At 36.8% G+C, this 24,346-nt stretch overlaps 2 protein-coding genes across 4 annotated transcripts in view; one reads left to right on the top strand and one right to left on the bottom strand.

Annotated features, from left to right (window-relative positions):
* The window catches only part of DIPK1C (divergent protein kinase domain 1C), a 151,567-nt gene that overhangs the window by 8,827 nt on the left and 118,394 nt on the right, over positions 1–24,346 (bottom strand). The window lies entirely within an intron of this gene.
* The window catches only part of C19H18orf63 (chromosome 19 C18orf63 homolog), a 66,682-nt gene that overhangs the window by 27,985 nt on the left and 14,351 nt on the right, over positions 1–24,346 (top strand). Inside the window, exons 4-11 of the mRNA XM_071085178.1 lie at positions 1,358–1,436; positions 3,237–3,293; positions 8,491–8,602; positions 9,536–9,577; positions 11,406–11,482; positions 19,886–19,995; positions 23,372–23,468; positions 23,581–23,666. Coding sequence (XP_070941279.1) covers positions 1,358–1,436; positions 3,237–3,293; positions 8,491–8,602; positions 9,536–9,577; positions 11,406–11,482; positions 19,886–19,995; positions 23,372–23,468; positions 23,581–23,666 — 660 coding nt within the window. The remainder of the gene's footprint in view (positions 1–1,357; positions 1,437–3,236; positions 3,294–8,490; positions 8,603–9,535; positions 9,578–11,405; positions 11,483–19,885; positions 19,996–23,371; positions 23,469–23,580; positions 23,667–24,346) is intronic.

Genomic DNA, 24,346 nt, shown 5'->3' with positions numbered 1-24,346 from the left:
TAAAGTGAGGTTTTTCTTCTGTTTGCCCTCAAATTGAAGGTAGCCATGCCCACAGAGTGGGGTTATCTTAACTCACCCTGGTTTAACAGAGAGTCTTGAATAGAGATTGCAGAGCTCTCTCTATTAGCATTTGGCTGTGTCAGATAATGGCAGACCTTGCCAAGGCAAGTACCTGCTACACCTGGGTTCCAACAAATATGAAGCCACCAGAAACAGATTGTTGGTTTTCTATGTTGCCTATGTTGGTTTTCAAGGTAACCCTATATATATCCTAATGGTTATTTTAATTTGTTTCTTTGATGATTACTAATGTTGAAGGTTTTCAGATTTCCAGTTGTATTCTTTTTGTATTTTTCCTATCTTGAACCTTGAAATGAAATTATTAATAGTAATTTGATTCTGATGATGTTTGTTTTAAGTTCATTTGGCTGTTGAAACCACTACCTAGTTCTTTCTGGCTTGGGAAGAATTTCCTTTCTGAAGGAAAAGGATTTAGTCAGTAGCTCTAAATGTTTAAGTGGTTGGTAACTTCACTGACAGGTGAATCCTTAGACTCTTGCCTCTGGTGCCCCCTGCCCACCACCTTTTTTTTTTTAAAGGAAAAATGGAAGAAATAGGAGTTAAAAGAGACAGATTCTTCACTGTGTGTAGATTTCTTCAAGTATTTAGGACAAAACTTGAGTTCTAAAAGATGAATTTAGGTTCACAGATGAAAGAGGTTAGGAAATTCAGATGCAGGGACAAGTTCTCATGTTAGTATTAGTATCTAAAACTTCCTAATTCTCTTAATTCAAATATTGCCTGAGTACCTACACCTACACTGTTCAAGGTGCTATGCTAAGTGTGAGGAGAGAAAGTCTCTAACACAATTGTTGGCTAGGAGAAACTTAACATTTTAGCTAAGCAAATGTTTAAAATGTTCCAATAAAGTAAGAACAGACAGTGAGTGTATTACTCTGTTTTCACACTGCTGTAAAGAATTACCTAAGACTGGATAATTTATGAAGAAAAGAGGTTTAATTGACTCACAGTTCCGCAAGCTTAACAGGAAGCATGATTGTAGGCCTCAGGAAACTTACAATCATGTCAGAATGGTGAAGGGGAAGCAAGCACCTTCTTCTAATGGCAGCAAGAGAGAGTGGTGCGGGGAGGAAGTGCTACACACTTTTAAACAAGATCTAATGAGAACTATCACAAGAACAGCAGTGGGGAAATCCACCCCCACGATCCAATCACTTCCCACTAGGTCCCTCTGCCAACACTGGGGATTATAATTCAACGTGAGATTTGGGTGGGGACACAGAACCAAATCATATCAGTGAGCAAGTCCACTTTGTAATATATTTCATCTCCACAGGCAATTGCTGTTTTTGCATCAAGATATTCTTGCATCGCCTGTGTCTGGAATATTAAACCAAATTTGGGTGGTGATGGCGGTTAGTATTTTAATATTTTTGAAATGTTATTACTAGTTGAGAACAATATTGATAAATAATAATTTATGTATTCTAGCTAAAGTTAAGATGTTTATGAGGATTAATTGATTAATCACAATGTGTTATAGGTTAATTGGATTAACAAACTAATATTGAAATGCCTGATGTGTAAAATCCATTTTTGTGGTTCTAATTTAACATTTATTTTTCTCATTATAAATGCTAAGATAAAGACTATTAATGAATAAAACATGCTACAGTATAATTTTTAAGATAGCACGGGCTTGATACAATTTATCATATTTTATTCAAAGTTTAGTACTTTTATTTTTCTCCTAGGTCTTGGTTATATGTCCATCTCGTATTTTCCCTCCCTTCCTCCCTTCCTCCCTCCCTTCTTTCCTTCCGTTTTTTGAGACAGGGTATGGCTCTCTTGACCAGGCTGGAGTGCAGTGGCTCCATCTCAACTCACTGCTACTTCCACCTCCCAGACTCAAGCAATCCTCCTCCATCAGCCTTTTGAGTAGCTGGGACTACAGGTGCACGCCAACATGCACAGCTAATTTTTTGTCTTTTGTGTAGAGAGAGGGTTTCCCCGTGTTTCCCAGGCTGGTCTCGAACTCCTGAGCTTAAGCAATCCTCCTACCTCGACCTCTCAAAGTGCTTAGATTACAGGCTTGAGCCACCGTGCCCAGCCATATTTTTTTATTCTTAATAAAGTTTTTTTAAAAGGCAAGCTGTTGGTGAACAAGTAAATTAATATCTTATTCGTATCTTTTTCTACCTAAACATCTTTATGGAACAAGGACATTATTTTACAGTACTAGTAAATTCAAGTATGTGAATTTAAGCAAGGGTGATAAGAGGAAAGTAGCTATCTGTTTTTTAAAAAACGTATTGCTTTCTTACAAAGGTATTCCGTGAACAAAAAAAAAAAAAAAAAAAAAAAAGTTGATGTTTAAAAGTAGAAAATGGGATTGCATACATACTATTTTGAAACTTGCCATTCATTTCCCCTTTAACAGCCTTTCCTGGATATCTTTCCATGTCAGTACGCATATCTTCCTCATTTTTAAGGCTGTGAAATACTTCATTGTATGGATGTATAGTAATTTACTTAATACTTTCCAGTGCACATCTGAGTCTGTGCTGTTACAGTGTTTCAGAAAGCATCATTGAAATTGTATCACTTTTGTCTGATAGTTTGTCGGTTACATTTTTAGAGATAGATTGTAATGCACTTTAAACTATAATATAGATACTGCTAAATTGCTGTCTGAAAAGCTTTTTGCTGGATTGTATGTTAACAAATAGTCTGGAAGAAAACCTGTTTTTCCATACCCTCACGAACACTGTAGATATTCACGCCTTTAAATAGTTGTCAGTCTGTTGGGTTACAAATAATATTTTCCTTTAATTTATATTCCTTTTATTAATGAGTTGGAGCACTTAGGCCTTTGAACATGATCTTCCATTTATGACTATTTTCCTTATTCATGCCTGAGAATTATATATTAAGAAACGTGTTAAATATTTATTATACAAAATTTATTGGCCTTTTCCTTTATATGGATACTGGGGTCATGTCACTCCTAGAAAGGCTTTCCTCACTTTGAAAATGTGCCCACAGATTCCAATTCAGGGAGAGAATGATCATCACTTCTTCTCCAAGGCACAAATGCTAATTGGATGATGGCCTGATTCTTTGCCCTCTACAGAATAATGCTTAAAATCTTTATTGCATTATTTAATTATATATTTATGTTAAGTCCTTTTTATAAATGTGGATTTTTGTTACAGATACCATTTTATAAAGCAAGAAAACTTAATGCCTATGTTGAAAAATATGGAGCTAAGGTAAGTGTTAAAAAATGATATTAATACCATATGTTGTTTATAGTGATTATATGTTTCACTCCTTTTGTCAACAAACAAAAACTGGAGTATCTTTCTCACAGATTATTGTTATACATATGAAAGAACCCAATACATTTTTCCTGACAGTTATTATGTGCACATTTAGTGTAGAAAGAGGAGAAGAGGCTTTTTTGTTGGATGCTTTATTTCAGGCATTTAATGTGGCATAATCTTTTTTGCCATATACATCTTCAAATAAGTGAATCTCGTCATTTTCACAGATAAACCCAGAGAGATGAGATTATTGCCCATATTATATAGCTAATATGTAGAGAAATAAAACATTATAGATTGTATTCTACATGGTGATGAGCTTCTGGATCTTCACAAAGAGAAAGATGATACAGTGGTTAGTATTCATTTACTGAGACCCCTCTGTGTCTCAGTAAATTGAGTCATGGAGCCTTGACTAGAGCTCTCTTCATGCCTCTGCATGTAACTCTGAGACACTGTCATTGGTTATCCCAGAAGCCCATCCAGCTGTTACTGCTGGCCTCTGTTCCTAAGTCTAGTAGAGTTTGGGATAATGAGGTTTCTAGTCATCTTTAAAATGAGATGTTGCCTTTAGGTCCTAGGCAAGTAAAATTTCAGTAACACTTTCCAGTTCCCTGAGAAATCTTTGAATGACCTGAAAGTTGGTTCTGGCCATCAGTTACAATCTGTGGGAAAACAGTATTATTCAAAAGCAATGAGGAAAGAATATGTTTACATCTCTTTCCTGAGACAAGTCTTTGGTCATCTAAGGATTCTGGTTATCTTGAAAGGCCATTTACAAACTAGCTATGAGAACCAAATTTACAGTATGTCATTCACCTAGAACTAGGACTTGGGTCTTTAAGCAATCTCTACCAAATTCTATTATTTATTAAGGCCTAAGAATAGGTAACATTTTCGTATAGCAGATCCTTGAATAAAATAATTTTGTTCAACATTGTTTCAATATAACATTAATAAGAAAGGAAAATAATTCAGTTCCCAGTCAAGGCCACTGTCTGTGTGGTTTGCACCTTCTTCCCTTGTCTGAGTGGGTTTTCTCTTTATACTCCGGGTTCCTCCCACATCCCAGATATGCACACATTAAGGGAATTGGCATGTATAAAGTGTCCCAGGCTGAGTAAGGGTGGGTATGTGTGTGTTTGCCCTGCAATGGAATGGAGTCCTGTCCAGGGCTGGTGCCCACCTTGCACCTGGAGCTACCAGGATAGGCTCTGGCCACCCACCACCCTGAACCAGAATAAGCTAGTTGGAAAATGAATGAATAAATTGATACATGAATACAAATTATTATAAAATAAATGTTCATAAAGTATACAATAATCATACAGATGCACGTAAATGATGCGGTACGAAAGCACTCAGGGAGCCTGTCATATTTGTGATTGTTTTGAACTGTGTGGTAGTAGGAGGTGCTCCTTAAAATTTTCACTTTGCAAACATTTATTCTTTGATTTTACCCACCACCACTACTACCACTGTCATTCACTGATTCACCAAAAATTGGGTGAATAATTCTTACTTGTTTTTATTAATCTTTCTTAAATGTATGTATAGCTTACATTTATTTCAATGTTAATATTATAAGTGTTTTTGGTCTTTATTTAAAAGCTTAGTGATTTTTTGTGACCAGAACTATGCCATAGGAACTTTTAATTGTATCAGTTAGCCTATAGTTTTAGCAATAGCCAAAACCAATATAACAAAATTGGTTTTGTTATATGTCGTTTAGCTTAAAGTCATGGTTTGTAAGAACTTATCAATGACATTAAATGAGGACTTACTGTATTGATTTAATAAAGCATTATTTATACTAAGCATCATCATTTTTTGTGTACTTTATAAGAAAGAATGAAAAATTAAGAAAATATCACCCATAGTCCTTATACAATAATAAAAATGCTTTGTACTTTATTTTTCTTCCACCTTGTTAATTCACACCTATGACTTTATCAGTACAAGGTGTCACATCTCCAAAATGTTTAACATTTTTCTGTTTACACTCTTGTCCTTTTTCCATTTATCTCAGTTTTCATTCCTATAAACTAAATTTTTGTTACCTTCACTAGACTTTCCAACCCTGAATTCTTTATTATTCACAAGCTTTCTTCCAGTATCACTTGTTTTTCTACCCTCATTGAGCTGTTATGGTTATGCTCAGTTTTTCTTTATATGAATACTTTTCACATAATCATAATCAGCAGATATTTATTGAACATCTGTAACATGTCAAGCACTGTACTTGATACTGGGGATAAAGCTGTGAACCAGATAAAGTCTCTGCCCTTGGTAATCTTATAGGTCTTATTTTTCTAATTTCTTAATGTGGAAGCTAAGGTCATTGATTTGAGAATTTCTTTGTTTTGTAATATAGAGACATTTCTTCTAAACACGTTCGTGCTATACATTTCTTCCTAAACACGTTTTATTTTGATTTTCTTCAGTTAAAAAATACGTTATAATTCCTGTTTGATTTCTTTTTTGATCTATGGGTTATTTTGAAGTGTGTTATATAGTTTCCAAATATTTGAGGATTTTCCAGGGATCTTTTTGCTATTGATTTCCAGTGTAGTTGTTGTTAGAGAATACGTTCTTTATAACTTGAATCTTTTTAAATTAATTGAGGTTATTTTATGCCCCAGAATATAGTCTATCTTAGTAAATGTTCCTTGTCCATTTGAGAAGAATGAGTATCCTATAAATGTGTTATCAAGTATTCTATAAATGTTTATTGGGTCACATTGGTTGATAGTGTTTTTAAGTCTGCTATATTCTCACTTATGTTCTGTTCACTTGTATCAGTTATTAAGAGAGTAGTATTGAAGTCTTTACCTGTAATTATGAATTCATCTGTTTCTCCTTGAAGTTCTGTTTGTAGCCCTTAGACAATTGCTGCAAACTCTCCAAAATGAGGCTGCCCTTGGTTATTTTGGAGGAGTTTCTTAGAGAGAGAACAATCCATTGTTCATGCACATCCTGAAAGAAGTTTTCCTTGCGATGGGAGTCACTCACATAGAAAAGGTGGTAGAGAATTTGTCCCTGACTTTAGCTGAAGTGATGACTCACACCATCTTTGCACTGCAAGGCATCCAGGTCACCAACCAGGATGGTTATGAATGACAGAATTGCCCCATACTTCCTCCTTGCGTGCCAAGGCTGAGTCTGTGCTGATAGATTTTGCTGTATCTGGATTAATTCCTTGGGCCATAGAGAAAGTCAATACAGAAATTAAGAGAGAAATCCACCTAGCTCTCTAAGGAAGACCCTGGTGGTTTATGGGGTTTATTCAACTGTTTGGGTCTGGGCCCCTGGGGCCATGTTTGAGGTCAGCATTATGGAGTCCTAATTATAGTAGCCTTAATTAAATTCTGTATGAGACAGACTGAAGAAATTTGGTTCCATCCTCTGCCAACAGATTATTCAGTTATGTCCTGGAAACATTCATCAGAAGTCAAAATGGTACAAAACTTAGAGATGGATAATATCGGGAGACAATTTTCCTCGACTTTCTCATGCTTCTGCATGTCCTTTTTCACAGGGGCAAAGCCAGCAATTTTTTCTGGACTGTATTTTCAAGGATGTTTATATATCAAACAGCCTTGGCTCTTTCTCCAGCCTTGGGTAGCTTCCTCACATGTCTGTGCTAATCCATACTCAGCTGACTCTCTGTTGACCTCCAGAGTTTGATTTCTGTGCAGCTCTTTCCTCTCCCATACTTTGCACTGAAACCTCTAGCTTCCTAGACTTTCAGCTCTGTCTCCTTAATTCAGCGAGACTACTGGCCTCTTCCTAGGTTCCCCTGCTCTGTACTGCAGCCTAGAAACCCTCTATCATCAAGAAGCTGGGGAAATCCTAGGGCTTGTCTTGTTCATTTCCCATCTTTTGGAGATCACTGTTCTTTGTTGCCTGATGTCTGATATCTTGTGAACTGTTATTTCATATAGCTTGCCTGGTGTTTTAGCCACTTCAAGTGGGAGGATAAATCTGGTTCCTATTACCTATTGGTCTTAATCATAAGTGAAAAATCTTAATTTTTAAAATTAATGTTGTATTATACAAGTAGAGATATTCTCTTGGTTGCATGTGTGCCCATGCAAGTATGTATTGTTTTCTACAGTTGTGGCAGGCAAGGTCTCACTAACTCAGGCCTCCATTACAACTGTTCCAGCACTGACTGAGTAGCAAGGTTAAACATTAAAAGCTAATTGAGCCTATGCCCTTATACAAAGGCTGAAATGTAACAAAGCACCCACCAAGAGTTTTGCCTAGGCTTTTCCTGGGCCTTGAAGCATGACAAGATAATGAAGGAATTCTTAACAGGACCCTGTTAGGATTAAACAAGTTTTATTGTGAGGCCAAAGAAACTCCTTAGGCCTCCACAAACAAGTTTATTGGGGTCTAAAGGAACTCCCCAAACCTTTATTTAGCAGGAGACAAGGTAAGGGTAATCACCCCAGTACCTAGACCCATTTAGATTAAGTAAACTTACTGAGGTTCCAGAGGAAGGTCTTCAGGACTCAGACCTTAGTTATAGATTAAAAGAAGTTAATCACTTATGTCTTTAGATAAATGCACACTTATACATAGACATACAGCTTAGAAGGTATATAAGCTCTGGAAAACTTTGTAATTTTGAGGTGGTCTGGCAATAATTTCCAGGCCTTCTCCCTGTAACCAGTTGCAGAAAATAAAAACTCTCTTCCTCCCCAGTTCATTTGCATCTCGTTATTGGGCCACAGGAAATAGCAGCTCGACCCTCAGTTTGGTCCAGGAACAGAGTGAACAATAATGAGAACTATTACAAGTTTGTCCTCATTTGGATTTCTCTTTGTGGAGCAGAATACAAAGTAAAGATCAAGGTTTTTAGCATAGAATTCTCAAGATTTAGACTAATTGGCCAGGGTAAGCAGGTAGTATTTGGCCATGATAGCATGACAATAGTAGCGGTTTTGAAGTGAATATATTTGAATACTTCTTTAACTTTAGAACCAGACAAGATTAGCTCTAGCAATGGCTATAATTTTTACCTAGAATACCCCAGTTTGTTGGGTGGTGATCTAAATGGGCAGTCGTTTCCTATTAGTATATACATACACAGCAATTGCTCTAAATTTGTCCATATTTTGCCATTTAATATATTTAGATGGAGGCTCCACAAAGAGTAATTCCTGTAATTCTTCAGAACTGCCTTTCATATTCATTCACGGCTAGACTTGCTCCAGCCTGGAATAGAACTGGCCATCTCTTGATACAAGGTAACTTTATCTTTTTAGTCTTTAGGGCTTTCTGAACTAGATTATTTCTGTTATGTGTGTATTAGTCTGTTCTCATGCTGCTAATAAAGCCATACTGGTGACTGGATAATTTATAAGGGAAAGGTTTAGTGGATTCACAGTTCCACATGGCTGGAGAGGCCTCACACAATCATGGTGGAAGACAAAGGAAAAGCAAAGGGATGTATTACTTGGCAGCAAGCAAGAGAGCGTGCTCATGGGAAATCCCCTTTATAAAACCATCAGCTCTCATAAGACTTATTCGCTATCACGAAAACAGCACAGGAAAGCCCCACCCCCATGATTCAATCATCTCCCACCATATCCTTCCCACAACATGTGGGAATTATGGAAACTACAATTCGAGATTCAGGTGGGGATGCAGCCAAACCATATCAATGTGTATCTGTTCTTAATTTTAAGATATATAATTTTTAGCAAATAATTCTTAAAACTGACCCAACTAGGCAATCTCAAGCAAGCCCACAACAACATAAATGTCATTTCTTTACTTTGGGATTATATACAGAGGCCTGATGTTTCTTTAAAAAAATTACTATATAATACTTGATACTTAGGAATAAATGTAAGTTACAAAGCAGTATGATAAAATGAACACAATACTGTTAAAACTGGGATGCTATCCCAAATTTTTCTTGAAGTCTGACTGTTTTCTAAATATTTCATAGTAGGAAATAGATATTTGGGGGAAGAATTGGTATTTCCATCCTTTTAATTGAAGAGATACCTTTTGAATGATTATATTTTTTCAACTGTCATCAGATATTACTTTATATAACAACTGAATTTTAAAGTGTTTTCTTTAGCTTTGTTAATTTCACATCAAGCATAATTATAAATATCAAGCATGATTATGAGTTGTAATAATATGGCATATTCTGTGAATTTTTTAAGGAAGAGATTTTCTTTCTCAGATGGGAAAACAAAGTGCTGTTGGTAAGTATAAATGCATAAGTCAATAGATAATATAATTCATAGTTGCTAAAGAAAACAGTATCATATGCTGGGCATGGTGGATCATGCCTGTAATTCCAACACTTTGGGAGGCCAAGGTAGGTAGATTGTTTGAGCCCACAAGTTCAAGACCAGCCTGGGCAACATGGTGAGACCCTAACTCTACAAAATTATTAGCCAGGCACCATGCCTGTAGCCCCAGCTACTTGGGAGGCTGAAGTGGAGGGCCAGTTGAGCACAGGAGGTTGAGTCTGCAGTGAGCCATGATTGTACCACTGCACTGCAGCCTGGGTGACAGAGCAAGACCCTATTTCCAAAAAAAAAAAAAAAAAAATAACATAGATCATTGGGTTGTATAATTATTGATTAATAAGGTTGTATAAGACCTTAATTAGATATTATTGTAATCAGAATTTCACCTGTGAAATCACTTCTTGTTCGAAATGTACATTCTAGACTGTATGAGAAAAATTCATCCTAATTGGAAAAAGCTATATTTTTAATTTCTCTACTTAAAGAAAATCATGACTGTGAAGGAGTTTAATTCTGTACGCATTTATAATGTGTAGTTTCCAGAATCATATCATCAAAAATTCTTTAGTACTGATGTAAGTCAATGCTTTATTTCTTATAAGAATAGGATTCTTTTTCTCCTTATAAAATTGTAAAAAGAGACACAGATGATCTAAAGTATACAGTTTACTAGATGGCCTAATCCAGTTCTTTCATTGATTTGCATGGTTGTGTTTCAAATAGACACTTTCCTAAACAGTAGTCCAGAGATAGCAGATAGATGAGAATCTTGAGTCACCACTGTAGACATTGTTAATCAATCATGGTAGCTTTTCACATCATTTGGGCATAGCCTTAAAATCCTGACCTGTAATCTACAGCTATTAGATCTGGTTTGACTTTCCAGCTAAAGCCTGTTTGCTCTCCTTGAACTAGTTTTATGTTTAATTTGTGTAGTGTCAGTCAGTGTGCCTGACCTCTGGGTTAATAGGTTCATTACCTACATCTAGTTTCATCTCCAAACACTGTCATGACACTACAGCTGTAGGGATTAAAAATAACAGTTTAGGAGAGGAAAATTCCTCACTCCTGTGTTAGGATTTTTTTTCTTTTATTGAAATGTAATACACTATGACAAATTTTAAGTGTCTATCTCATTGAATTTTAACAAACTAAACATTCTTGTAACCAGTTCTCAGATGAAGAAACAACATTAAGAGCACCTCAGAATCCCCCTCATGCTTTTTTCATGTACTAACCCTTCCCAAAGTCCCCACTATCCTTACATTTCAGAAGTAGTTTTCTTTATGAAAAAGAAAGGTAAAGACTTCAAGACTCTAGGACTTCAAGGCTCTAGGAGATCTGGAATATATCTGCCAGTATATTTGAGGATATTTGTTAGTAAAAGACTACTCAAGTCAGAAACATGGTGTGATACCTCTTTAGATTACAGAACAGGACAATCTCCATGTATATATAATATAGATCAGATTTGTGTAAGGTATTTGTTGGATTTTTCTCTTAACTGTGGGGTGTTTCATTTTTCTTATTGTAACCTTGCCTGTGACCTGCACCCCACACACATATTCATGCTGTTTCATACCTTTGTCCTCTTTTAGATGTCTCATCTGTAAACTGTCAAATATTAAGTGGTTATTATTTGAATGTTACCATGTGCGGGAAAAAATCTGTTCTTGTTTTTGACTTGAATAAGTTAGTTTCCTTTGTTACTAAAATACTTCATTTAATAGTAGAGTAATAATTCCAAATAGTTCACAGTTAAATATTTTATTTTCAGTATTAAACATCAATGTAACAGAAACTCAAGTTTGTCTAAGTATAGAAGCTTGCACAATCAGACTGCCACCACCTGAGGTACCACATATTGTGATTTCTATACTTTATTATATTTACTATGTACTTTTTATGTTTATTATTGTTACTAACATGTAGTTAGGTTTTAATTTTTAACATTAAGGGTGGTAGAAAGGTTTATTATCATCAAAATTTGTATTATTAAATGCTTGATATATTTATATTGTTCTAAATCTGCTTCCCCAAAGAAAATATTATTCTGTCCATTTAACACAGGTCTTCACATTATTCCTTTGTTCAGAAACTTTGTTAAGATGCTATCCGAGACTCTCCACAAGCTATCCTGTCTTAGCACCCACTTCTTGCCTCTTCCTTCGCTTCCAAATGTAAAAAGCACAATTTTAGCTCGTATTAATATTAATTCCCCTGCCCTTGATATTCTGGTAGCATTTTTTTGCATCTATTTTTTACACATAACACATTCTGTCTTCTTAGTAGAAGGATATGTCTTTTATTTTGTGGATTCCCACAGCACCTAGTATAGAATCATCTTATACACTACTGTCACTCAATGTTGTGTTTTCTCTAGGCCAGTAGTTCTTAATGGAAGTGGTTGAGGGCAGGGAAATGAATGACTGGCTTCTTATGAGACATTTGGCAATGTCTAGAGACAATTTTGGTTATCACAATGGAGGCAGGATGGTGTTGCTACTGATGTCTAGTGGGTAGAGGCCAGAGAAGGGATGCTAATGAATATCCTCCCCTGCACAGGACAGTCATCTTATCCCCACACACAGAATTATCCAGCCCAAAGTGTCAATAGTGTGGAGGTTGAGAAACCCCAGGCATAGGACAAATGATGCTTCCTTTGCTTAGAATGGCCCTCTGATTGGCTATACATGTCCTTCTCATCATTTAAGGGCCAACTCAAATGCTACTCCTCCATTCATTTATTTCCATTTAATTATTTGATTACCTCTTATGTGGATAAGTAACAAAGGACAATGGATAAGTCCAAGATGAATAGGATCCACTTTTCTGCCCTGGAGAATCATGTAAGCTAGTAGGGAAGATGACCTGCTATAAATAACTGGAATGGGTAACATGGCATGTGTATCTTGGACTGATGAGGAACCTTCCCAAGGTTCCAAACCCTGTGTGATCTCCCACCCTCATTTAAACCCTCATACTTTCCTGTACCATACTTTGTTTTCTGTCACTTAGAATACCTGAAATTGTGTAATTTGTAAAGAGAATGAATTTATTTATTAAAGTTATAGAGGCCATGTCCGGTGAGGACCTTCTTGCTGTTGGGGACTCTCTGCTGAGTCCTGAGGTGTCGCAAGGCATCACATAGCAAGAGGGCTGGGTATGAAAGCTGAGGTCTCTCTTCCTTTTATAAAGTCGTGAGTCCTACTCCCGTGATAAACCATTAGTTCATTAACCTTCTAATCCACTAATCCATGAATGGATTAATCCATTAATGAGGGCAAAGCCCTCATCACCCAATCACCTGTTAAAGACTCCACATTGGCGGGGCACAGTGGCTCATGCCTGTAATCCCAGCACTTTTGGAGGCCGAGGTGAGCGGATCATGAGGTTAGGAGTATAAGACTAGCCTGGCCAACATGGTGTAACCCTGTCTCTACTAAAAATACAAAAATTAGCTGGGCATGGTGGTGCATTCCTGTAATCCCAGCTACTCGGGAGGCTGGGGCAGGAGAGTTGCTTGAACCGGGACCCAGGAGGCAGAGGTAGCAGTGAGCTGAGCTTGCACCATTGCACTCCAGCCTGGGCTAGAGAAGAGCAAGACTCCATCTCAGAGGAAAAAAAAAAAAAAGGCTCCATGTCTCAATACTGCCACATTGGGGATTAAATTCCAAAATGAGTTTTGGAAGGGACACAGAGCCAAATTGTAGTTTATACTCACATACTTATTTCTATTTTTATACCTCTGATTTTCTTATAAGAAGCATCATGAAGACTAATATTGTGGCTTACTCACCTTTGAATTTTCTACAGATGATACTTTTGTATTCTCCACCTCAGTTTGAACCAATTTAGAGATTGACAGAGGAGTAAGACATAAATAGAGATCAGAATGTCACTTTTATTACTAGGGTGAGATTATAATTTATCCTCAAAATAGGATGCTTCTGAGAGTGAAAGGGGCACTAACCTGATGAGATACTAGCCCAACATGCACGAACTGGGATATATAGTCATGCTGTTCATTACTGGAAAGGGAAAACAGCTCTTGGAGGACATGGCTTATCTGAACCTTAGAATTAGGCAGACGTAATATCCATCCACTAATTGCAGTAGTGGAAAAACGACAGGCCTCCCTTGGGAGACCAGGCACTGGTTCTGATATGACAAAGAGAATGCAGAACACGACTCTCTGCCAGCAGGCCAGCTCCCAAGAGGAAGGGGAAGAGGCGAGCCAGCATGCCTGGTTATTCTTCCCAATTTTACCATCTGTATTAGTCCATTCTCACGCTGTTCTGAAGAAATACCTGAGACTAGATAATTTATAAAGGAAAGAGGTTTAATTGACTCACAGTTCCTCATGGCTGGGAAGGCCTCAGGAAACTTACAGTCATGTTGGAAGGGGAAGCAAGCATGTCCTCCTTCACAAGGTGGCAGGAGAGAAAAGTGCAGAGCAAAGGGGGAAAAGCCCTCTATAAAACTATCAGATCTCGCGAGAACTCACTATCACTAGAACTGCATGAGGGTAACTGCCCCCATGAGTAAATTACCTCCCATTGGGTCCCTCCCACAACATGTGGGGATTATGGAAACTATGGTTTAAGATATCACCATCCATATGCCCTAGGGAGGAATGAATGACAGAGCAGAATGATTCCAGGAATATGTGTTAGTAGAGCTTTCTGGGCAGGGAAGGAAACACCAAAAATGGGGCAAACACATGCCTCTCCTCTATTCAACATTATACACTCAACACGTACTTGTTAAATTAAATCGATTCTCTAAATTATGATTATTCATCAGCTTCTCTGAATCTCACTTTTACTTAAGTTTTTGATATGGCATCTTACACATTCTGACTGCTACAAAAATTAGTTTCATATATACCTATGTTCCCACTAAATTGTAATGTTTTTGAGTTTCTAGGTCCTGTGTTACTCATTTTTATTCCTCATGGAGCCTAAAAGATAATTGCATTTAATTTTCCTTTTATTAAAATCTGGCATTGGTTATGTTAACGAAAACGTGACTGAGGCAGATCTCAACTGACTCAGGTTTGTTTTGCCAAGGTTGATGACATGCCCAGGGAAAAGAAATACAAGTTACAATAGGATCCGTGCCCCATGCTTTTTCCAAAGAGGGTTTTGAGGACTTCAGTGTTTAAAGGGAAAAGAACAAGCAGAAGGGGAAAGAGGAAGGGGAAAAAAGAGGAGGAGGGCAGACAATGAGGCAAATGGTTACATTCTTGTGAGGCTTTGATTACAGCTGAGTGAATCTACATTAAACATATGAAAAGGGGTAGAGGAAAAGTCAATTGTGCATTTCTCTCACTCAGTAAATCTACATTTACAGTCATAATCTGAAACTAAGCTGTCTGGGAACAAAGGGAAGGCAGGGGTTTTTTGTTTGTTTTTTGTTTTTGTGTGATTCAGTTACCAAGCTTAATGTTCCCTTTGGTATAGCGAGTTTGGGGTTCTGGGATTCTGGTTTTTTCTTTCATAGTTATTTGGTCAGGTTGGGGGGAGGGGAGAAATAAGGGTGAAGAGGTGAGAAGGAGGATATTTCTTGTTTCTCTTCCCTCCAGTTTATTTTGTTTGCTTTCATTCCCCTCATCAAAAATCTGCCATGGCCTCCATTGACTATAAGATGAAATCTCAGCCGTTTACTATGATATGCAAGGTCTTCAGCAAACTGATCCAAACCAACCCTACTTATAGCCTCATCTCCCATTACTGCTCTCCAAGTAGCCAAACTATGAATTGTTTCTCAAAGATAGTATGGTCTTTCATCCTTCCATGTCTTTGATCACACAGTTGTCTAAGCCTATAATTCCCTTCCTTCTGCTCATCTTTCAAGGCTTATCTCAGACATCAGCACTTTGAAGAATTCCCCATCTCCTAAGTCATCTCTCTTGGTGCTCCCTGTCTTGTTTATCACGTATTATCTATGCAAATGTCTCATTAAACTGAGAAGTCCTAGAGGGAAGGGTCTGTGTCTTATTAATCTTTCTATCATAGGAGCCTACTCTAGTGCCTGTCACTCACTTTAGAAAGATTTATGGAGCACTTTGGGAGGCTGAGACGGGTGAATCACAAGGTCAGGAGATTGAGACCAACCTGGCGAACATGGTGAAACCCTGTCTCTACCAAAAAAATACAAAAAAAAAATAAATTAGCCGGGCAAGGTGGCAGGTGCCTGTAGTCCCAGCTACTCGGGAGGTTGAGGCAGGAGAATGGCGTAAACCTGGGAGGTGGAGCTTGCAGTGAGCTGAGATCCGGCCACTGCACTCTAGCCTGGATGACAGAGCGAGACTCCTTCTCAAAAAAAAAAAAAAAAAGAAGAAAGATTTACGGAATGAATGGAGCGTTGAGCGTTGACTGGAGTGAAAGACTAATTTATTTATTGAACTAGGTGACTTTTGTTTCTAAATTCTTTTTTAATTCCTCTGGGCTAGAGATTGGAGTCATTTTCTAAATCCTGACCTTTGACCCTATTTAGACCAATTTTAAAGCAGTTTATTATAATTCATTATGAAAAATGGGATTTCAGCCCTTATCTTTACAATTTAAATAGAGATCAAAAAATTTAAGAGGTAATTGAAACAGTAATTTACTCATTTCTCAAATTTTGGACTGTGCTAAACTTTAAAATAATACCTTCCTGGAAGTAATTGAATGTTTCTAAAGGAATTTATATGCAGAAGTTGGAATTTTACTGTTTGGTGTGTTGAGATTATAATTGAATCCATAGTTACATGAGGGATCTATTTCAGAAAAGCATTATGTAATATTAAACTGTTTGCCTTGAAATTTAATTATATGGAATATTTGGGAAATGAGTGCCTCGAAACAAATTTCTATTTATTTCATAGATGGATATTTACTGGGTACTATTATGTGTATATGCCAAGTGCTGATGGAAAACACCTTTTCCTCCTAGAATGTTTTATCTAGGTCAGAAGAAAGAAGAGCACACACACATAAAACTTACCAGACGAAGGGAACATTTACTGAGTACTGGTTAATATTCACATACCCAGAAAATTCAGTGTAGGCCTAGAATCACATTAAAATTCTCAGATCTGCACTTATTAGCAGTGCCTCTTTGGTACGTTAGTTAATCTCGCAGAATTCCATTTTTCTTATAAATTGGAGATAATGATATCCCTTCTAGGGTTGTAAGAGGTTATGGGGTAAAGTACATTAAGGGCCTAGCATAGTACCTGGCAGTAAAGGTTTAAAAATGATAGCTATTGTTATTATTTTATAAGTAAGTAAATTAAGACACAAAGCAGTTAAATAAGTTGCTCTGGGTCATAAAGGTAGTAAGGATTGGAGTTTGTCCTTCAACTCTGTTCTTTCTATAATACCATGCTTCCTTCACCTATCCTTAGGTTTTTTGGTTCAAATTTGTATGTCCCATAGAGCCTTACAGAAATAGACACCTAATATATGTTAAATAAAAATACAATTAAGAAACAATGTTTGGTAATGGAGTATCAAAATTAGTGTTATAGGAGCTGTGTTACTTCAGGAATTAAGAGAAAAAGAAAATGTCTGAGGGAATCATATATGAAATCTTTGAAACACTTGTACTATTTTTCACCCTTCTTGAAATAATCTCCTCTCTTGATTTCTCTGAAACTGATTTTTCTAGAATCTCCTGGAATTCATTTATCTTCATTTATCATTTTAAATGTTGCTGTTTCTTAGGGTTCCATTTTCAGCCCTCTTTTCCTTAGCAGGCTCACCCATTTCAGTGGCTTCAGCCTATACACCATACCTCTCAAATATTCTTGTATAGTTGTAACTTTTCTGTCCTCTCTTGGATACTTTCAAATGAATGTACAAATCGCAGTCAGACTCAATTATTTCTAAAACTGATTTTATTTATTTGTCACCTTCCCCAATCCCAAATCTGTTTCTCCTGTGTAATTATTCTTTTCATTAGTGGCATCAGCAGTCAATAATTTACCTACCTAAAGAGTTCAGAGTCATGCTTGGCTTTTCCTCTTTCTCACTTTCTCTTGCCAGTGAGTCTTTAATAGCCTACCCTGGTCTCTGAAATGGACTCTTCTCTGCCTCCATTTCTGTTGCTCTAATTCAGACTCCCCTTTTTTACTTGAATTGTTAAACCAGTCTCCATATAGTCCTTGTCTCCAGCCTTTCTCCTCCAAGTTTATCATCTAATTTTTCCTTAAAATGTGAACAGAGTTCACTTTCTAAAACAAAGGTCCCCAGCCTAAATATCTTTAGTATTTCAACTTTACCTAGAGAAACTTAAGTCTAAATTTTTTAGATTGGCATTATAAGGAGAAAATAATATTTATTGAATACCTGCTTTTCAATATGGTTTTGATCATGTAAGAGCACTTTATAAATATTTGCTAAATAAGGAAATACAAAGGGTTAGCATTCGCAGTCTCTTGGAGTATATGGTGAACAGTTGGGTGGTTTGCCAGTCTTTAATCTGTGTTGAGAAAGACTAGTGTAAACAATAAGTACTGGTACTTATTGAGGTCCCTGTGGCAATTGACTTGAGTCTCTGAATATTGTAGAAAGTACCCAGAGGATATATACTCAAGCTATATAAGTACGTGTGTGTGAGAACCCATAAACTTTAAACATTTGAACCTGATACCTACCTTCTTTGAATTCAATTTTAAGTTCTGTTTTCTCTCAGTTTATTCCTCCCTCTATAACCAGTCTTTTCTAACATTCATAACTATGCCTGTTCTAACATGTTTTTATCACACATTTCAGGCAACTGATCTCTTAAGCATAGTACATCACAGTGCAAGATTTATCTCTTGTGCACAGGAAAATATGTGTCCTTATTCATTCTGTGTGGCCTTGCTCTTTTACCTCACAATGTAATTAACATATTCTATCTTCCTCTTCCTGCATTCATGTTTTCCTGCTCTTCCCTGCTCCTCCATTTCCATTAGTTTTACTGAATGCCACAGGAACTCAGAGAAGGATCAGTCACTGGATATAGGGAAGATGGGTCTAGATCCAGGCATCAGGACCTTATTGGTAGGAGTCAGAGAAATCAGAGTGGGGACAATACTTTAAGCAACTGTATTGTTAAGATGCTAATGAGTTGTCCAGGCAATAAAAAGTTGTCTAGTTTAGTTGGACTTCCTTGAAAAGTAGTAGGCGGGGAGGTTAGAACATTGTTTCTCAAAAGATGTTAGGTGGTTGGTTAAAAATGGGGTAAGGGTTGGCTGGGTGCGGTGGCTCATGCCTGTAATCCCAGCACTTTGGGAGGCCAAGGTGGGCGGATCACAAGGTCAGGAGATGGAGACCATCCTGGCTAACACAGTGAAACCCCGTCTCTACTAAAAATACAAAGAAAAATTAGCTGGGCGTGGTGGTGGGCGCCTGTAGTCCCAGCTACTGGGGAGGCTGAGGCAGTAGAATGGCGTGAACCCGGGAGGTGGAGCTTGCAGTGAGCCGAGATGGCACCACTGCACTCCAGCCTGGGTGACAAAGCGAGACTCCGTCTCAAAAAAAAAAAAAAAAAAAAAGAAGAAAAAAATGGGGAATGGGGTAAGGGTTTATGAATCATTCTCTCTAATCTTAATACAGTGTCCTTTTACCCATTAATACTTTGTTTTTTCACCCTCCTTGAGGTCTCTTTATATCTTTGGCTAACTGGAACAGTGCCTCTCAGGGAGATTTTCCAGGGTAAGAGAGCTGTAATTGGCAAACTCTTGTAGGTTAAACACAAGCCAAAATGCCCTATAGGGAGGACACTGGAGGAACAGGGAAGAAAGTGTTCTAGGAGGCTGTTAGGGGTATAAAAGGAGATTGGAGCATTGGCTCTGTCTTTTCTCCTCCAAAAGACCGGATAGAAGTATAATTCCCTTACTCATCCTCCATTTAAAAAAACAATTGAGGTTAAAGGCTATTATTTTAAAATATGAACACCTTCCTTTGGAAGAGATTCAACTCCCTGCAAATTAACATATTTTTTTTAAAATCTGAAAACCAGCTAAAATAACTGCAAAATAAGAGTTTGGGCTTGGATGGTAAGAGGGAAAGCATGAAATGCTTTTTATATTGTATAAAGGAGAAGCAGGGTGAGCTGCAACTTTGATTACTTATGTAAAGTGATTATGCATGATTCAATGTAACTTAAGTCTTTAAAACCACTTTATAACCTACTATGTGCATGTAACAAATACGTTTCTTTTAAAATGTTTCCTTTTTTGCCAAATCGAGGACTTACAAATCTTATTTCCATTCAAAGCTAAAAGAGTTTGAGATTTCCCCGAGTCTTATAAAGGATTTTCATACTAACAAGCATGCTGTCATTGAGAGACATTCCGTTTTAAGCAACTGGTGCTACGTTTTGCCAAGGTGAGATTTCAATTTGTAGTATCTAGAGTGGGTTCAAAATATGGTGGTTGCCCTTATTTTGCTTTCTTAACATTGACATGTACAAAAGTATAAACCATTTTGGTGAATTTTAAAATACTGAATTATGACTTCACAAAGGTATTGTCATATTTACAAAAGCCATGAATTTTCTTTATCAAATTACTAATTTTATTATATATTCAAATTTTATTAGATCTAGTTTCAAAAAAGGTAATATTTCTGAATTTCTCATTATAAAATGAAAACTATCAAAATAATATTAAGAAAACCTCATAAACTTGTATCTAATCATTAACGATTCATTATAATTTGATATGAACTGAGTTTTAAGTTTGTACTATTTTCAGGAAAAAATATTTTGTTACTAGTATAAGCAGGACTATTGGGATAAAATTTTAAATCGCTTAGGAAAAAGAACTTTAGTGGCATACACATAATAATTCAATCATTGAAGCTGGGAGGAGGTAGGTAGAAAACATAGGTTTAACTCTAATTCATTTACCACCTAACAGACTTTTTCCTAAAGTCTAACAATTACCAGTAATATCTTTGGGTTGAAAAATTTATTAGTCATTATTTTGTGTTTACAGTTGGCACATTGTTTACAACAATCTAATTTAGTTTTTTCTAGTAATTCTAGTTGTTAAAATACAATACAAATAAAGGCCATATATGACAAACCCATAGCTAACATCATACTCAACAGTGGAAAATTAAAAGCTTTTTTCTCTAGAATCAGGAACAAGACAAGGATGCCCACTCTCTCCACTTCTGTTCAACATAGTACTAGAAGTCCTAGCTAGAGCAGTTAGACAAGAGAAAGAAATAAAAGGCATCCAACTTTTACAGGGAGAAGTTAAATTGTTGCTGTTTGCAGGTGACATGATCTTATATATAGAAAATCCTAAAGACTCCACCAAAAAACTGTTAGAACTAATAAACAAATTCAGTAAAGTTGTAGGATACAAAATCACACAAAAAAGTAGCATTTCTACATACTAACAACAAACTATCTGTAAAAGAAATCAATGAAAATAATTTTGTCCATAATAGCTACCAACAACATACCTAGCAATAAATTTAACCAAGGAGGTGAAAGACCTGTACACTGAAAACTACATATCTGTTGAAAAGCACAGATGACAAAAGCAAAAATAGACAAATGTGTTTACATCACTGAAAAGCTTCTATCTGGCAAAGGAAAACGTCAACAGAGTGAAGAGACAACTTACAAAATGAGAGAAAATATCTGTAAACCGTACATCTGATAAAGAGCTACTATCCAAACTACATAAGGAACTCAAATAACTCAATAGCAAGAAAGCAAATAACCTGATTTTAAAATGGGCAAAGCCCTCAAATAACATTTCTCAAAAGAAGATATTTAAATGACCAACAGGTGTATGAAAAAATGCTCAACACCGGCTGGGCGGGGTGGCTCATACCTGTAATCCCAGCACTTTGGGAGGCCGATGCAGGCGGATCACGAGGTCAGGAGATTGAGACCATCCTGGCTAACACAGTGAAACCCCGTCTCTACTAAAAATACATAAAAAAAAAAAATTAGCCAGGCACGGTGGCGGGCGCCTGTAGTCCCAGCTACATGGGAGGCTGAGGCAGGAGAATGGTGTGAACCTGGGAAGCGGAGCTTGCAGTGAGTGGAGATCGCGCCACTGCACTCCAGCCTGGGCGACAGAGCAAGACTCTGTCTCAAAAAAAAAAAAAAAAAAAAAAAATTTAGCCTGGCGTGGTGGCAGGTGCTTGTAGTCCCAGCTACTTGGGAGGCTGAGGTAGGAGAATGGCGTGAACCTGGGAGGCGGAGCTTGCAGTGAGCTGAGATCACTCCACTGTGCTCCAGACTGGGTGACAGAGCAAGACTCTGTCTCAAAAAAAAAAAAAAAAAAAAAAATACTCAACACCATTAATCATCAGGGGAAATGCAAATTAAAGTCACAATGAGAGATCACCTCATACCTGATGAATGGTTATTATCAAAATGACAAAATACAACAAATACTGGCAAGGATGTGGGGAAAAGGGAACACTTGCACACTGTTGATGAGAATGTAAATTAGTTCAGCCATCATGGAAAACAGTATGGAGGTTCCTCAAAATATTAGAAATAGAAATATCTTATGATCTAGCAATCCCACTACTGGTGACACAAAGGAAGTTAAATCAGTATATTGAAGAGATATCTGCACCGCCACATTCATTTCAGTATTATTCATAACAGCCGAGATATGGAATCAACCTAAGTGCCCAGCAACAGATGAATGGATAAAGAAATATGTGGTATATACACAAATAGAATAATAGTCACCCTTAAAAGAGAAGGAAATACTGTCATTTGCAACTTGGATGAATCTAAGGGATATTACGTTAAATGAAATAAGCCAGGCACAGAAAGACAAATACCTTACGATCTCACTTCCTTGTGGACTCTAAAACAATTGAACTCTCAGAAGCAGAGAGTAGAATAGTGCTTACCAGGGGCTGGGTAGGTGGGAGTGAAGGCATGGATTGGGGAGATGTTGGTGAAAGGATACAAAATTTCAGTTATATAGGAAGGATAACTTCAAAAGATCTATTGTACAGCATGGTGACTATAGTTAATAAAAAAGTATTAGGTTGGTGCAAAAGTAATTGCAGTTTTTGCTATTGAAAGTAATGGCAAAAATCGCAATTACTTTTTTTACATACATATTAAAAATCACTAAGAAGGGGTGAGGTGGCTCACACCTGTAATTGCAGCACTTTGGGAGGCCAAGGCAGGCAGATCATCTGAGGCCAGAATTGAGACCAGCCTGGTCAATATGGCAAAACCCTGTCTCTACTAAAAATACAAAAATTAGCTGAGCGTAGTGGTGCACGCCTGTAATCCCAGCTAGTGGCTAAGGCAGGAGAATCGCTTGAACAATGGCTTGAACCCGGGAAGCAGAGGTTGCAGTGAGCTGAGATTGCACCACTGCCCTCCAGCCTGGGTGACAGAGTGAGACACTGTCTCAAAAAATAAATAATAGAGCAAAGAGTACATTTTAAGTGGTCTACCACACACACACACACACAAAGTATATGAGTAAATGCATGTTAATTAGCTTGACTTAGCAATCCACAATGTATACATATTTTGAAATATGTCATACATGATAAATATATACTATTTTTATTTGTCAATTAAAGCAAAATAAAAAGATTTAGTACAATGTGTTTGAAATTTGAGATGTTTAGTTTACTATATATAGCTAGTGAGATGGTTGTTAAATCTTTTTTGAACACTTTCTAAATCATGTAGTTGACTTATTAAACTATATTTAAGCATTGGCTCATAATAACTTCCTCTCATTTTTCATAGTATGAAAATGGGACAAATTATAAATATTCTTCATGCCATCCCCCCTGACTGTCCTTTTCGCTCATATGGAGATTTCCAGAGACACTGGGATGCCCTGGTAAGGAATGGAAATATATGTTACATTAGAAGTTATTTGATTTTTGTTTATTGTAACTTAGCCTAAGTTTAGCTTTCTCCAAGATATTTTAAATTTTGTGCTTAATTTTTAGTATGGCTATAAACTTCCAGAAGATTGTGGAAAAATTAAAATATACTGCAACATCTATTTCAAAATGCTCGGAGAAAGGACCTTCACATATCCTTTACACAGCAACTGAAGCAAATACTGTCTGCCCACATTATAATCTAGTTTTGCTCCCACTCTCATGTCATACTTCTCAACCTTCTCTGTGTCTAACTGAAACTATGGTACATTTCCCCCTACTTCTTATCTGTACAAGTGTTTTTGGTTTGCTTAGAATATCTTCCTATTTTTATATGAGGATGAACTTAATAAGGATATTTTCCTTAAACACCATTTCAACAATTTAGAAAACCAAAGTTAGAACTTTCTTAGAAAGTTAAAAAAGCAATCATGCTTCTCCTTAGCCAAGTGCTCCCTCCAGTGGCATTTCAGATACAATTGAAAGGGTTGAATTAAAAGGTTAGGTTGGAAACAAAAACAAGATTTTTCTTTTGAAGAGATTATCTGATTTCACAGGCAAATTTTAAATGATTTGACTTATATTTAATTGCACCCCATTGACTTAAGAAAATATATTTTTCAACAATATTTTTTAAAATTGAAATATACACATGAGAAGAGCATAAGTGCTCAGGCAAAACTCTTAAATCTTAGTACTGATTTCACGAGTTCTATCTCTATTCTGACCTGCTGGAGTTTAAAAATGGTTGTCTTAGTGTTGTCTTTTCGCATTCTATGTTTCCTAAGCCAAACTTATTTTAATAGTAAAACTGAGGTTAACATATATCAGT

This window comes from Macaca nemestrina, chromosome 19 (assembly GCF_043159975.1).
Source record: "Macaca nemestrina isolate mMacNem1 chromosome 19, mMacNem.hap1, whole genome shotgun sequence".
Classification (NCBI taxonomy): Eukaryota; Metazoa; Chordata; class Mammalia; order Primates; family Cercopithecidae; genus Macaca; species Macaca nemestrina.
Note: the sequence above shows the minus strand (reverse complement) of the source record. Positions and strands in the feature narration are given on the sequence as shown.